Source organism: Boleophthalmus pectinirostris, unplaced genomic scaffold (genome assembly GCF_026225935.1).
Source record: "Boleophthalmus pectinirostris isolate CB_2022bp ecotype Guang Dong unplaced genomic scaffold, ASM2622593v1 HiC_scaffold_3, whole genome shotgun sequence".
NCBI classification, from domain to species: Eukaryota; Metazoa; Chordata; class Actinopteri; order Gobiiformes; family Gobiidae; genus Boleophthalmus; species Boleophthalmus pectinirostris.
The window spans coordinates 15,842,896-15,858,487 of NW_026571299.1; the positions used below are offsets into that span (position 1 = coordinate 15,842,896).

The 15,592-nt window shown below is 37.1% G+C and overlaps 1 protein-coding gene across 2 annotated transcripts in view; it reads right to left on the minus strand.

The window, feature by feature from the left end:
- The window catches only part of eya2 (EYA transcriptional coactivator and phosphatase 2), a 43,318-nt gene that overhangs the window by 20,594 nt on the left and 7,132 nt on the right, over positions 1–15,592 (minus strand). The window contains exons 2-5 of one of the 2 annotated variants that reach the window (XM_055160963.1): positions 8,395–8,470; positions 7,544–7,592; positions 6,884–7,011; positions 6,692–6,808 (exon numbers count right to left, since the gene is read on the minus strand). In XM_055160963.1, coding sequence (XP_055016938.1) covers positions 6,692–6,808; positions 6,884–6,986 — 220 coding nt within the window. In that variant the 5' untranslated portion in view covers positions 6,987–7,011; positions 7,544–7,592; positions 8,395–8,470. Of the gene's footprint in view, positions 1–6,691; positions 6,809–6,883; positions 7,012–7,543; positions 7,593–8,390; positions 8,471–15,592 lie in introns of both variants that reach the window. The other variant, XM_055160962.1, reaches the window with a different exon arrangement.

The window sequence follows — 15,592 nt, forward strand, 5'->3', positions numbered from 1 at the left end:
TATAAATATTTAGATTTTAACTTTGTGAATTCTCGAAAACTGCCACCTGATACAGCTGTCACAAAACTAACATCTACTTAACCCTTTTCAAACATTTCTAATATTTCTAACTTGGATAGTAAAGATAAAGCTGGATACTTGATAACTGATCTAAACTTACAGTATTTTTTTTACCAGAAATAATAATTTTAGTAGGCTGTGGTAAAATTATTTGGACTTTTCTGAAACTATTCACAAGTTCTAAATAGGAATGTAACAATAACCAAAATATTGTGATATCGTATCATCAAAAGTCTCACAAATCAAATTAAGCAAAAAGTTAAAAAAATTATTTAGCTTAAATTTATATTTCTGTGGTTTTTCTTTGTAATTTCAGTGTCTTTCAGTGTAAATTACTTTGAACTAGAAAAGCACTCAGAGAGCGCAGACCTCCGCCAAGGACTACCCCCATTTTTTATAGAAATTGCGAATAAAATCAGTCTTCTGGATCAGATCCGGATCAGCCTTTGGAATATGAAAGAGGATCCCATTGTCCATCCCTGAGTCAAATTTCATGGGGTTTGGTCAATAATTAAGTGAGATATTGAGAAACAAAATATTTGGCCCCATTTACCACAATGTTAACTAAAATTTCAAAGTGATCCAGAATCCAGGATTTCTTCCGGATCACCCCCAAAATCAGTTCTTCCTTTTCACATTTCCAACAAATCCTGAAAATTTCATCAAAATCGGTCCATAACTTCTTGAGTTATGTTGCTAACAGACAAACAAACAAACAAACAAACAAACAAACAGACAAACGCCGGCAAAAACATAACCTCCTTGGCGGAGGTAATTACTTATTGTATGAATTGTGCAATACAAATAAACTTGCTTTGCCTTTCTATGGTGCAGCAATAGCTAAAAAACTGAGGGAATTACATAGACCACGATCCTTTGGTGTTGTCAGTGCAGACTACATGAAGAAATAACTGTTATTAAGCACTTTTAAATCTTAATTCTTCACATTATTACAGGACCAAATGCTTATCAAGGATTCCAAGGCTTTTAAAAAGAAACCGTTTGACCTTGCAGCGTTAGAATTCGTTTGCTCGACGGTAGGCTGATACTTTTTTATTTAACCAATTGCTGATATTTGGTTGTGACATATGTAATGTGCCGCTAACGGGATTAACTGGTATATTAAACTTTTCCCAAATCCCGTAATAAGAAGGGCAATGTCTTTCTCCTTGATAAAATTCACCAAACATTCTCTTTGTTCTGGCTTTAAATCCTCGATCTCGGGAATCGTTGCCCATACAGAATATATGGCTCTTCGCTGATTGGCTGGTGCCTGAATTCGCACCCTCTGAGGCTTTTGCGAACCATCTAGTGTATTCCGATTCATGACCTAGTTGCTGGAGAGAAATGCAATTGAGCAGAGGCACTAGGTGGCGCCAGCCTGGCTCCTCCATCTCTATCTGACATCTCCATGGAGACAAGTTGAACCAGAAAATTGTTTAGTTCACCTTCAAATGCTAGTTTTAGTATCAGCTGGTATCAATCTTTTGACAGCCAGAACAGTAACAGATTGTAGAAAGCGTGATTCCGATTAACTTTGCATTATCTCATTACATCTTTTAAGCCTTGTGGAAAATATAATGAGTTTAGGAGCTTCGGTGTTGACAGTTTCTTGCTCCAGGAGGTGTAAGCTTGAGTTATCTTTGACACTACTATACAGGTGGGAATCTGGACTACCTGCTGCTGCTAATACATCTTCCCTGGGAACTTTTACACTCAAAACAAGCCAAAGAATGTCTTCCTTCCAGCAATTTACCCTTCTCTTCACCCTGCATCTTTGAATAAGACTAAAGAACAAGCTGTTTTGTTTTGTTTAGTTGTGTTATTTCTCTGGTAACTTAACTGTATTCACCTGCACCTGTGGGCAGTATCTTGGAAACCATTTGGTATTGACTCTGGTAGCGCCTGTATTGTTAAATATTGTGACGGATGGCTGGGGGTGTTGAAATCAATCTAGCCAACAATCAGTTTTCTGCAAGTCTAAATATGGGATATTCAAATTCAAATTTGCAAAACATATCAAATTGCTTTTTTTTCTCCCAAACCATATGCTCTAATTTAGTTCAGATTTATGGTTACATTTGTAAATAAGCTTTACAAGGCATTTTAAACGTGTCCACTGTAACAAGAGAAATATCTTTGGCTAAAATACAAATACAGAAAGCACATATATTTCAGAACATGTGTTATTATCTGGAATAAATAAAATAAAATAAATAATACAAATACATTTAAAAGTGCATTGTGTAACTTTTCTGGTTGGGATCTGCCAAATACTTAAATACTTTTATCCCTGGAGATGTTATTGCTTTATCTTGAATGTCAGGTCAGATCTGTGGAGAGGTGACCTGGCTCACAATCAGAATGCCTGTTTTTCTAGGCATTGATGAGCTATTGATATTGATGAGGTAGAACTGCTTAATGTCATACTGTGGCAATTTCAGGCAGAGCAATGACAGAGAAAAACATTTGACAGACCCTCCACCAGAAAAGTTACACAATGCACCTTTAAATTCTTTTCAGTAGCTACTAAATCTTTTAAACTGAAAATGTCACCAAGTGCACCATAAAATAAACATATTCCTTACTACTATTTCTAAGTGATAAATCCTGAAGATGACATGATGGCAAGATAAACATAAGCTATTATCATTACATCAAGTGTCGTCATGGGTGAAAAATAAACAGGACGTATGTTTTAGATCTGATTTCATGTTGAGCCATAACTGTCAATATCATATGAAGTAACACACTGAGAGGAGAAGCGGGTGAGTATTTTATTTCCTGGAATAGAATATTATCTGATTAAGTACACATTTTATTAGTATCTACAAACGGTACATGTATTCGAACCGTTATACTGCCTTGAACTGTTTTGACATGGGGCGTACAGTTCAGTGCAGGGCTGTGCATGAGAGAATTTGTGCAATTTTTGTGTGTTTACTTTCCGCCACCACATGTGCAGCTACACGGAAGGCTCGGCTCTTTAATATTCACCAGGGAACTTATCCGTGATTGGGGTGGCAGTGTTTCTCGCAGCGCTTTATAGTTAGAGCAGCCACCTTGACAATGATTGCCCCCTGCCTTCACACTATGTCCCTCCGGACCATGTGAATCCTCACAAAACTATGGTTGTTGCGCTGTGGTCCCCACTTTCGCCTATTGCCCAGCGTACCCTATTGCAACTTCATGCTGGAACTGTTAGTGCTGCGCTTTACTTTTGAAAAGTTTTATTTACTGTTTACAAGGAATTAATTTTTTATAATATTTCATACATTTGTTGCTTATTTGAGAGTATTTTATTTAACTTATTAGTGTTACCAAACTTGCATTTATTTTATTTTCCCCTTTATATAATGTTAAAACAAATTGTTGGTTTAATAAACACACAAATAAACAATAAGCAAATGGTTTTTCATTTTGTTTCCATAATGTACACAAAATGAACTGAACTGTGACCTCAAAACTGAGATATGTACAGAACTGTGATTTTTTGTGTACGTTACACCCCTAGTATCTACTGTATGTTGTATAACTATTAAAAGATGCATGATCCGGCTTTTAAAATTACAATACCGATATTATGGCTTTAAGTATCAGTCAATACCCAAAATTAACCAATACCAGAAAAAAACAAACAAACAAACAGACAGAAAAAACAAAAAAAAACAAGACCCAACTGATCTAAATGTGTTATGGAGCTGTTATTTATCTTTCAAGTAACTACAGGACAACTTTGTATAAATAAATAAAAAACATTATGAGGCTTTCTGGCCAAACTACTACCAAGAAATAGTCTTATTACATGAAATTATAAGTCCAAAAATTAGCTGGATCTGATATCAGCTTCCAAATATCAGTTTAGCTGATACCCAATCCAGTAATAGTAACAACAACAGTAGAGGTCCACAATATGATGCATTTGAGATTTGAGCTCAGAAAAGTTCAATTGTCACCTAGCTGCTATCTCTGCCCACCACTGTTCTTTAATAAATTCCGCTTATTCCAAAAACTGGACACCGGGTCATATAAGGTTGAAACATGTCACGTAGCCATTTTCCAACAAAAAAAATCAAGTAAATGAAAATCAGCTGCTTGGTCCATTGAAAGAGGTAGGGCAAATCTAAAGTTTTAAACAGGAAGTCAGTGAGACCGTTACTAAGAAAAAAAAGGCTGTGTCTTTTTCTTTAATCCTGCATTTTGTACGCTGCATCTACTACTGCAATAATTATATAATTTGCTTACACCGACCAGCTATACTTAACATGCTTCACTTAACATATTGAGGGAGCAATGACTCATGAGAGAAAACACAGCAGATCTGTCTTGAACCAAAATCCTGGTCCCAGTCCTAAACAACAAATACAGAAGGATCTTGGATAAACAGACAACCCCATTTGGTTTCAGTTGTGCCAGTCTTCTCATGCACTGGCCCTGGCATCGCCCGCTATGTTGTATGTATACTCTACAATGGCTGACATGGAAACAGCCAGGGATGCAACAAACATTTGGTTGTTGTGGCCGCTTTAAAGCCTTTTTTGAAGTCTGAAGCTAATGATATATGGATAAAAATATTCAAACAAATCAGTATTTTGTTTGGAAACGGTGCTTTTTTCATTCAAACTGCAGCATATTTAAATGTTTGTGGGTTTTGCACTCAACTAGAGTGAACTTTGACGATCCATCTCCAAACACGTCATCTCGCTGCCATAGTTTTTTAGAGAGACGATTTGTCAAGCTGTAATTTAGGGTTATCATTGCACAACGTTTAATACAGAAGAGTGCCTTTGCTTTATAGTGACATATTGCTAGATGAGCTATAGGAGTTGACCAAAGCCACTAGTCTTACATAATAGGCCACAAGCAGCCTTTTGTTGTTAATACTAATTATGTCATATACATTGCATGGGAGAAATTGTATAGGGACATTAGTCTAAACCATAGACTTGTATATAAATGGACATAGCTAACCCGCTTGCTGCTGCGTTCCAAGTAGGAAGTGAGCATGGAGGCGCTTCTGGCTCCAATTCAATTTACACTGAAAAATGTTGCACCTTTCTCTGCCTCATAACTTTGGACTTTAAAATTCATATTAACTTGCTTTACATTTAAAAGCAAACAGTAGTCTTTACTTTAATTAATTTGAATTTAATAGGTTGTTTATTTTATATTTAACGATTTTAATCAAATGAATCGCTTTGAGACACCGTGAGCTAGTTAACTACTGTGCACAGAGCCAAATGGTTGACCTAGAATTCTCTCTACCTCACATCTATTAAATTATCAATATGGGACTACATTCATTGGCCTTATCTTAATGTAATTCATACTCTAATAGAAAGATCTGTTCACTGCAAGCCAGTTCTCATCTTTCCCACATTTGCGTACTACACTGGCATTTTCTATACTTAGTCATCTCTATTTGCGACCCCATTCGCCCCATGTACGCTGCATCCTAACCTCTCCCCTCACGATCACACAAGGTCAATTTCACGCAGCTTTTGGGGCCATAAAGTCACACTGAGCAAGTCATGGTTTGGGCGCCGTCTTTACTCTAGGAATGCGCGCTACCCCGGTCCACTCAAAACAGCCATATGACACACGCACAACGTTTTCTAATATTTGCTGTTTTTACCACGACCTCTTGCTCATCGTTCCTTTTCGGCCTCCTATCTCCAGTACTTTCCCATCCAGCGTATGTTTTCTCACTGGATTGCCTGTGTCTTTTGCAAGCGGACAAGAGGGTGCATGCTGAGCTGTTGGTGTGAGTGGAGAGGGGGGAGGTGGGCGGGGGGGGTTTGACCCAGAGAAAGTACAGGCGGGTGGGGAGACGTGCGACGCCAAAAGTCCAGACCGCAGCTAATGGGGAACAGGTGTCGCATGGGGAGGCAGAGGTGATGCTGGGAGCGTTGACCAAATGCGTGGACATATTAAGTAATATAGTAAAAGATAAGTATTCACACATAGGCCTGTCAACCATAATTACTATATCGACCAATATATGTGAAAGCAGGAACAATACATTTATCGTGTGTAAAATTTCTTTGTTAAAATGGGGACATTTTTGTTGTAATACGATACGATTTGAGTTGGTTGAATAAGTCACTCTGGATAATTATTGGTTAATTTGGTCAGTTTGCCTGGAAATTAGTAGTGAACGGTGATATCAGTACTAACATTTGGGGATATTTTTATGTAAACTTTCTGTATTTTTTTCCAACTTATATTTATTTGTAATGGAAATGGAAAATTGCACAGTTGTACGTTTACACATTCATCATAAAACTGTATATATAAATAGCTAACCCGCTTGCCGCTGCGTTCCAAACAGGAAAACATCGACTCCGGCTCCAGTTCGCTTTGTATTGGAAAAATAGCCCCTATCTCCGAAACTGCTGCTCCTCATTTTGGTCTTAAAATGTTGGTCTTTTCGCTATTTTATTCATAAATAAATTCTTATTTCTTATAAGGAACTTGGCTCCAAATTGCTCCTATAACTTCTAGCCTCATGTGCTCCATTTGACTGGAGACGAACGCTATGGGTGACTTTAAGTTGAGGAGTGTTGAATTTAGGCCTTTAAGAAGTATAAGTACAAATAGACATAAAAATAAGTATATTTTTAGTACTAACCGTGTGTATGTGAGTAGCTGTAGAGACTTTGGCTAGGAGGAGTGCTGCTGAAGTTTGAGTAGCCTAGAAGCCCTGTCTGTCCCGGAGAGTGGCTCAGACCTTCTTCTGTTTTGATATCTATGGAAATAAAACAGATAATTTCAAATGAAAAATGTAATGAAAAAATCTGATTTTTAAGGTTTCTGCACTTACTGTATGATGGAACACTGTAACTTTGTGCATGGTGGGTGTATGGTGCATAGGGTCCCGCCGGCTGGATCGCAGGGCTGTACTGAGTCTGTCCGTAGGCAGCCATGACACTTCTTTGTAGTTCAACCGCCCTGGTAAAGGAACAATTGGGTTACAATAAAAAAAGGAAATTAAGGTAAACACACTTTACTGCATTGTCTTAAAAAAGAACCCAAGAAGTTAAGGAAATTAACTGATTGTGTTCCCTTTCTGTTGTGAATTAATTTTAAATACAATAAAAGGGAAGAACTGGCTTGTATATTGATACCATGCAGTTAATCAAACTTATTTCCATTGTGCATATCAGAGTTACAGAGTCCATTTAGCTTAAGCTGAAACTTCGTTATTCAGTTTTGATATCAAGGGCACTGTGGACAATTACAATGCAATTTGTTATTCAATATAAACATCAAACTTATTTTATATTTCTTCTATACTTCTATCTTTTAAATTGCCTTAAAATGGTAACTAAAGTAATCTGATTCTTCTGAAAATTCATACTTCATTCTGATTGGCTATTTCAATCTGTGACCTAACCCTAACCCTGTCACTTGGAGGCTGACCAATAGGAGAAGTGGGTGTCGAAAGGTGTTTTATGGATAATGTGTTATAGGCAGTACTCACCTGCAGTGATGATAGAGTAGATCCTAGAAGTGAGCCAAGAGAAGGCCTTCTGAAAAACAGTGAAATAATACAATTAGACACGTTAATGATCAGATCGATGGAGGAGCAAACATGCACATAATAAAAATGCATGTTTTTTTAATCTATTTTTGAGCTTCAAAACACCTGTAATTGAACAAATGCAAGGGAGATATGTTTAATGCCATGCGGTGGAACATTCCAAGCAAAGAGACATCCTCTCCATGGCGACAAGCAAGTAGTGGACCCTCTACCTTAGAAGCTACACAGTGCACCCTTAAACCAATTTAATTTGCATGCTTTCTTTGATATGACTATCTCTCATTGTAAATTATTTAGGTTGGGAAGCAGTAATAATTGTTGGTAATTCTATCTGTGACTATGAACAAACAAAGACAAACTAAACAGTATAATCTAATCTAACACATATTGGTTCTAAGTAATGGTGTATTCAAACAATGATATTATAACAAAGATCCAATGACATATTTAAGGTGCACTGTGTAACTTTTCTGCTGAAGGGACCATCAAATGCTTTTCTCCTGTTATTGCTTTGCCTGGAATGTTTCACAGTATGTTTCTATCTTCATGGAGACCAAACCAGACCAAATTACAAATCAGATCTGAGGAGAGGCAACCCTGCATTTTTATGGTATTTTTTAGGTATAAAACTACATTCACTACCTACAAATGTAAGATAAAGCTGTTTAATGTCATACTGCAGAACATTCCAGCCAGAAAAATTATATATCCGTAGTAACAAGCAGGTGATAGACCCTCCAACCAAAAAGTTACATAGTGCACCTTAAGGTTTACTACATAGTCTGACCTGCCTCTGTTCAGAAGGCTTCGTCCACTTTATCCTTTCCCACTTGAATCAGTCAGAGTTCTTTAAATCCATCAACTGTCCTGCAAAAACAAAGAAAACATGCTATTTTAGTGACTGACTGACACCCCAAAAACTCCCTGAGGTGAAGCCAGTGGGATTTCAAAGGGATTAACAATTCAAAAGAGTACAAAGAAAACCCAAAACATAAACAGTGTGAGAGACGGAGAAAGAAGTGAAAAGCGTGCTCATTATTGCCTCCCTGACAGCTGAAATTATCACTTTACACAAACTTGACGGGTGACATTGTTTCTGTGTACGCGCTGACTCATTCAGAACATCATCTGGCAGCAGATGCACTGTTCTGAGTAATAAAATCTAAACCAAAGTACTCGAGGTCATGTACAGGTTATAAAGGTGCGTCGTCAGCAGGATAAATGCCATTAAGAAACAGGGGTGGGGTGGAGAGTCAGGGGTCAAAAGGCCAATGATACGTGAAGTGGTTGGAGCACGGAGTCGGGTGGGGTCAAAGTGATCGACAAATTGAAGAAGAAGGGAATGCTCAGCTAGACCTGTCACGATAAAAAAGTTTGAAGCATGATATATATAGAGATATACACTGATACAATTAAAATAAAGTAATATAATCCCAGTAAAACCATTTTTAAATAGACAGTATCATTAAAAGGCTTGGGCAGCAACAAATAAATCACAGAATGAAGCATAGAGTCATTACAAAAGTGATAATAGTACAACAAAAATAACAAAAATCTCCCCAATTTTGCAAAGAAACAGTACCCACACTAAATATTGAGCCTCATAATGTATTCCAGCTTACATGTATTAAACGATAAGTCAGTATAGTAATTATCGTGACAGGCTTAGATCCAGCTAAATGAAAAAATTTAGAGCAAGAGCATTTCCTAAAAGAAGTACATGTGATACTGTTATGAAGTTCAGTGTGGGTAATAACAATATGATTTCATACCAATACACTTCGGTAATTCATACATTCACACACACACTCATACACTATTCATTAGCTATTTATTTGTTTAATTTGAATTATAAAGGCTTTATATGCACAGAAACAAAAAGAAGAATACATACATTGTGTTACCTGAAAGTGACTGGACTGTTTGATCTGCCTTTTTACTCATGCAGATGCTGTTTATCAGTAATTTGCTAAATTAACAGCAAGTTCATAATAATTTTGAGATGCCCAGAGCGCGTCTTTACTGGACTACAGCCCATATTTTCAAACTGTAAACTGTCTCTAACTTCTAGTGTTTTATGCAAATTGTGAGCTGAAATATCCCTTATAAGTTTGATATAAGATCCCAAGATAAGACCCCAATTTAAGCAGATAGGCAAATCTTGAAAATCATTTATATCACAGAATATACTGACACATCATTTGAAATTAAATCTTGCCTGTCAGTGCAAGACGAATGCATGCAGCCTCACATTGTCTTATATTTCAGTCCTCTTGGAAAACACCAAAACATTAAGAGTAAAACCTGATGTCTCTCAGGCTACAGTTATTAATCATTATTATTTATGGCCCTATTCAAAGCAACGCCTGGCAATCTGACTCTCTTTTTCTCTGGGTGCCTAGGGGCCATTCCAGTCTGGCAAAAACTGCAGCTAACTGTCTGACCCCTGGCCCCGCTGACAAGCAACAGACAGAGACGGATGGGCGCAGAATTATAAAAGCAACTATGGGAGGGGAGAGAAGTCAAAATTGTCCGTGAAAAAAGAAAATGATGTGACAGTCATTATGGGAGTTTTCTCATCAACAGGAGCCTTCCCTCTGTGGCTGACAGCGCTCGCAATAATGTGGGTGTTACAGTGATTTGGAGAAACATGGAGGATATGAGGAAGTAAATCTCACGCACTGTTAGGTTAAGCTGATGTACAATAACTTTAAATACCCTTCGGCTTAGGGCGGTTTAAACTGAAGTGTAAGGGAGGGACTGCTACTGCTGCAAAGATAAAAAAAAAAAAAAAAAAAGAAAAACATTTTACAAGGTAATGGTTGAGCAATTAATTGAATCGACATTGTATGAGGTGTCATAGTTGGAATTCAGACTTTGAAGGGATAAAAAAATGTTTTAGTGTTAAACATCACTGATTAAATGGGCTTGTTTGTGTTTGTTATGAAATTAAGAAACAGAGACATATTTTCAAGATACCCAAAGCACTTTACAGTTTATTATTCATTCACTCCACACTCGGTGATGGTAAGCTACAACTGTAGCCACAGCTGCCCTGGGGCAGACTGACGGAAGCAAGGCTGCCAATCTGCACCATCGGCCCCTCCGACCACCAACATCACTCACGCACACACCACCATACTAGGCAATGCAGGTGAAGTGTCTTGCCTAAGGACACAACAACAGTTTTTGCCACTGGCGTTCCACTGTGGCACCTGGAATTCCCAGTGATCTCCCATCCAAAGACTACCTTGCTTAGCTTCTGAAATGTGACAGGATCAGGCTTTGACAAGCCGGATATAGAATATATAATGGTTGCTGTAATTTTTTCCTAGCAAGATTTCCAAGCTCATTTGGTAGTAAAAAATTAGGCCAAAAAGTTTACATTATAGATGTAACAATAACCGAAATATTGTAATATTGTATCGTCAAAACTCTCACAATAATATCGTGGGCTGTCACAATATATCGAATTACAAGTTCCTTGTTTCAATGCAAGGTTTTATAGTAGCAACAGCTTATAAACATAGGGAACTACAAATCCAATGATTCATTTCAGTGTAAACAACATGAAGAAACATGTTTTTTACATAAATTCTTGGGATGGAAATAATTCACACCAAAACCTTGTCAAGGTATTTTAAAAGTAAAAAAAGATTCTTATCTACAATTATATTAGCCTCTCCAAAGATCACAATAAGTATCGTACCATAAGATGCATATCGTGATAATATTGTACTGAGAGATTTGGATATTGTTATATCCCTACTTTATAATGAAGATTTGCTTTTGTTGTGTTGTTATGCATTGTTTTCTAATCTAAATAGATGAAAATATACCAACAAAATAACATCACACATTTTCCACATTTGAACAACTGAGCAATATTATGTTTAACTATATTTTTGGGAAAGTTTGTAAAGTTTGTGTTTTCAAGTACCACCTGAAAACCACCTGAACTAAACCAGGTCTAAACAAGCCAAAACCAAGACCTTCCTAAGATTAACTCTGCGACTGTGTATAACTTTCTTCTCTATGAACAGCAACAACAAAGTAACTAGAACATTTTAAAATTGACCAAATTATGTAGAATTAATCTAGACATACAACTTAGTTTCACAATTTGAAAACCGCCGACCTCATCTGACAACAGTTTTCATTTGAGTGACCCGCACGCCTGTCCAAAGACCATTAGGGACCTTTACTCAACCTTTGTAAGTGCAGTTCAAAGTAACACAAACCCACCAGCATGGAGGAAACTGAGAGATGCTTCCTATGGGGCAACGAAGTGACCAGGACGCCTGTTTTGTGCACTTTGACCCCAACGCTGACCCTTACGGACTGTAAAAATCACTTCCTGGTTCGAGGTGTGGTTGTGAGAGTGCGCACAAGGCCATGGGAACGATGTGATAGCAGAGAAGAATGAAACTCAAGCTAAAACAAACCCAGCAGGATCATAGGAGGGGGCATAAGGGGGAGCGGAGGGAGCAGGAGGCGGGGTTGGACGGTCTAACCCGGGCTTGGCGTTCCTGAGGCAGCGTGGAGCTTTTCACGGATATCAGATGATGCCCTGTGTGTTGAGAGATTGCAACACGTGAAAAAGCATTGTGGAGTAAATTGAATTGTTATATGATCATTAGAGAGCTGCAGTGGGTTGATAAGGATTGGTCTAATTTTATAATTTTAGTAAAAGCAAAGATAAAGATGTGTCAAATGCTTATAAGTAAAATATTAGATGCCCAATATATAAATTTTATAAATAATTAAATATTCAATAAGAAGTTTTAAGCCACACTTTCTGATTTTAATGATCTCCAAATAAACCTGATTTCATAGTTAGTATAGTAGCACTTGAGCATCTAAAGGGCCCATATTACGCTATTTTCTGATCTATGTAATGATGTTGTTTCCTCGTTCAAAACATCCTCATTCTTCTCTCAAACAGAGAACACTCTGTTCCACCTTGTGATGTCATGTGGTAATTCAGGAAGTGTTCCACTGTGCTTGTAAACTCAATATCTCTACTGAACAAAAAGTAAAAGGTAGCTGTTAACTGCTACTTCTCATGACATCACAAAGTGGAACAAACCATTTTGAGTTTTGAAGATGTATACAGACCAACAATGCAATTACTCAAACATGTGTGAATGAAACAAAACACAACTCCAGGTATGTTTTTGATGAGGAAACATTCAGCATTATAACAATTTGACTCATGGGAGCTTTAAAGAGACAGTCCGGAATTTGGACATAGGACCTCATTTCCTAGTGAGCCAGAGTGTTGGAGACGTGTGGAGACACTTTTTAAAATATTCCATCCTGTCCTTGTATTTGCAGAGGTCACTGGTGCTAGGCTAGTGCATGTCAATGGCCACAGTTAGCCTGCCACTAAAAAGAGTCTTACCCACTCCACAAATCACCTGACGCAAATCTATTATTGCACCAGACTGTTGATGTAAATGTCTGTGTTGATAGAATAATGTCTGAAATAAAACTAACCTTGCATCACATAAATCGTCGCATGTTGAGGGACTATTTTCTCAGCAGCAGCGGAATTATACTTTGCTGGTAAGATAGGTGCTAGGTGATTTCAGTCCACCACTGCCAAGCTTTCTATCAGGAAGTACAACTCGCTCCTGTTACTCAGACATAAATCCTTCAAATGCAAGGTTGGTTTTACTTCTTAAATTATTCTATCAATACAGACATTCACATCAACAGCCTGCCGTAATAATAGTTTTGCTTCAGGTCATTTGTGGAGTGGAAGCAACCTCTGCAAATACAAGGACTGGATGGAATATTTTAAAAAGTGTCTCCACACATCTCCAACACTCTGGCTCACTAGGAAATGAGGTCCTATGTCCAAATTCGGACTGTCTCTTTAAAGCTCCCATGAGTCAAATTGACATAATATAGGACCTTTAACAGCTTGAATTGCTAATAGGGCATTTTCAAGGCAAAATTTTCCTCAACCTTAAGTTTAACAGTTCTGAAATACACTGTAATTTTTCTAACAAGCATCGTAATATCATTGGGGATTTTGTTCAAAGTTTACATATTAAACACATAAAGAGGAAATTGCTGTAGTAACAGAAGAATCCCATGCTTTTCAAAACATTGTAGGGGTTTAAGCAAGCTGGCTGAGTGACAGACATGATGTATTCTTTGCAGAGGAAATATTTAAAGCATTTTCAGCTATTCAAGTTTAGATTTCAAAATAAATGTGAGTCTATCTCTGTTCCTAAAAATATTCATATTTCTGATTTATTGATAGTTTGCAGCTGATGTCATCAATATTCCCTGAAGATGTGATGCTAGCTGTAGGCATTGCTCTGTCTGAAGCTCTGTTACTCAAGTTAGACTTTAATCTGAGTTTTATTTTAGCACAATCTGACCAGAAAGAGCTGATTTAAATGGAAATACAACAGGTGAGAGAGTTTGTGCTGTTAAACAAGTCTATCAAACATCAAATTACAGTCACAGTGTCATAATTTTCTTGAGTTTTCAGACAATCTTAAAACTTTTTGACAGTGTTTGCTAATGTGTACTTTGTGTCACCAAAGTAATTTCTAAACATTCCTCCATACACCTACATAACACCACCAGCTTGATGTCACTGCAAGTATCAATTAGATGAAATATAGTGTTTTAATGCTAAATAAATCTACAGTTTACTTAGCTTACTTAGAAATGTATTCTTAGGGCTTTTGGATTGACGCTTAAACGCAAAATACTGAAATGTTTGGAACTGACAAAAATACATGCCACTGTAGGGCTGCTCGATTATGGAAAAAATAATTATCACGATTATTTTGGTCAATATTGAAATCACGATTATTCAAACAATTTTTTTACGCATTTATTCAGCATTTCTCTCTAAAAGGAAAAAAACAACAACAACATCAACAACAAAAAAAACAGAACACTTTGTTATTGATAATTTACGCAAAACTTTCAAACTGGGTTACAAATATGTACCTCCTTTTTGCGCAGTTCTGCAATGTATAAAACATAAAATGAATAAAATATACTTTGAACATGAAATAAGGCATATAAAAACATAAATGTATCAAAAATAAACTATATATCCTGCTGTTCTCAATATTTAAAAAAAAAATATATATAAATATACTTATTTACTGTATATAAAAAAAAATCCCAAAATGGACTTTGTTAAGATTCAATTGTTTCAACTTGATTATATGAATTTGGAGATTGAATGACACAGAAATCGAAATCGGGATCAAAATTAAATTAATTGCACAGCATTCTGCCACTGCACTTGAAATTTAGCATGACTCAGAAATGTGTTTCTTTAGTGGCAAATGTTTCAACATACCAAACCCAGCTACAGTTGGATCACTGCCATGACCTTTGCCTTTTCACTGAAACGTCATCGCCCCCTCCATCAGCACGAGAGACAAGGTAATGGCGTGTGGACTACAGTGCCATATGGGGGTCCACCTGGAGCACTCAGCTCACCCAGGACAGCCTGCCTACAGCAGCCCCAGGGAGGGACCACTCACATGCCCCTGTCACTGATAAAGGACAAGAGCCCAGTCTGTGAGCAGTATGTGTGGAGAACCATCTGCTAAGGCACTGCGTATTTAGAAGTATATGGATGGGCAATAATGCAGTACAATTAAACATGATTGGGAGGTTACATAGGTGAAGAAAAAATATCTGTGTCAAATATCAGCTAAATGTTCAATATCAAACCAATACTAATATCAGATATGTTTTTATTTTGTTTTGTTTCATTCACACATGTTTGAGTGAGACTGGATTATTAATCTGTCTACATCTCCAAAACTCAAAATGCTCTGTTCCACCTTGTGATGTCATGTCAGTTTTCAAGTTAACAACTTTTATCTTTAGTTCATTGGAGATTTGCAATTCCAGGTCTGAAATCATCCAAATGATTCTAGTGAAGGTATATAGAGTTTAAAAACGCAGTGGAGCACTTCCTGTATTACTACCTGACATCAC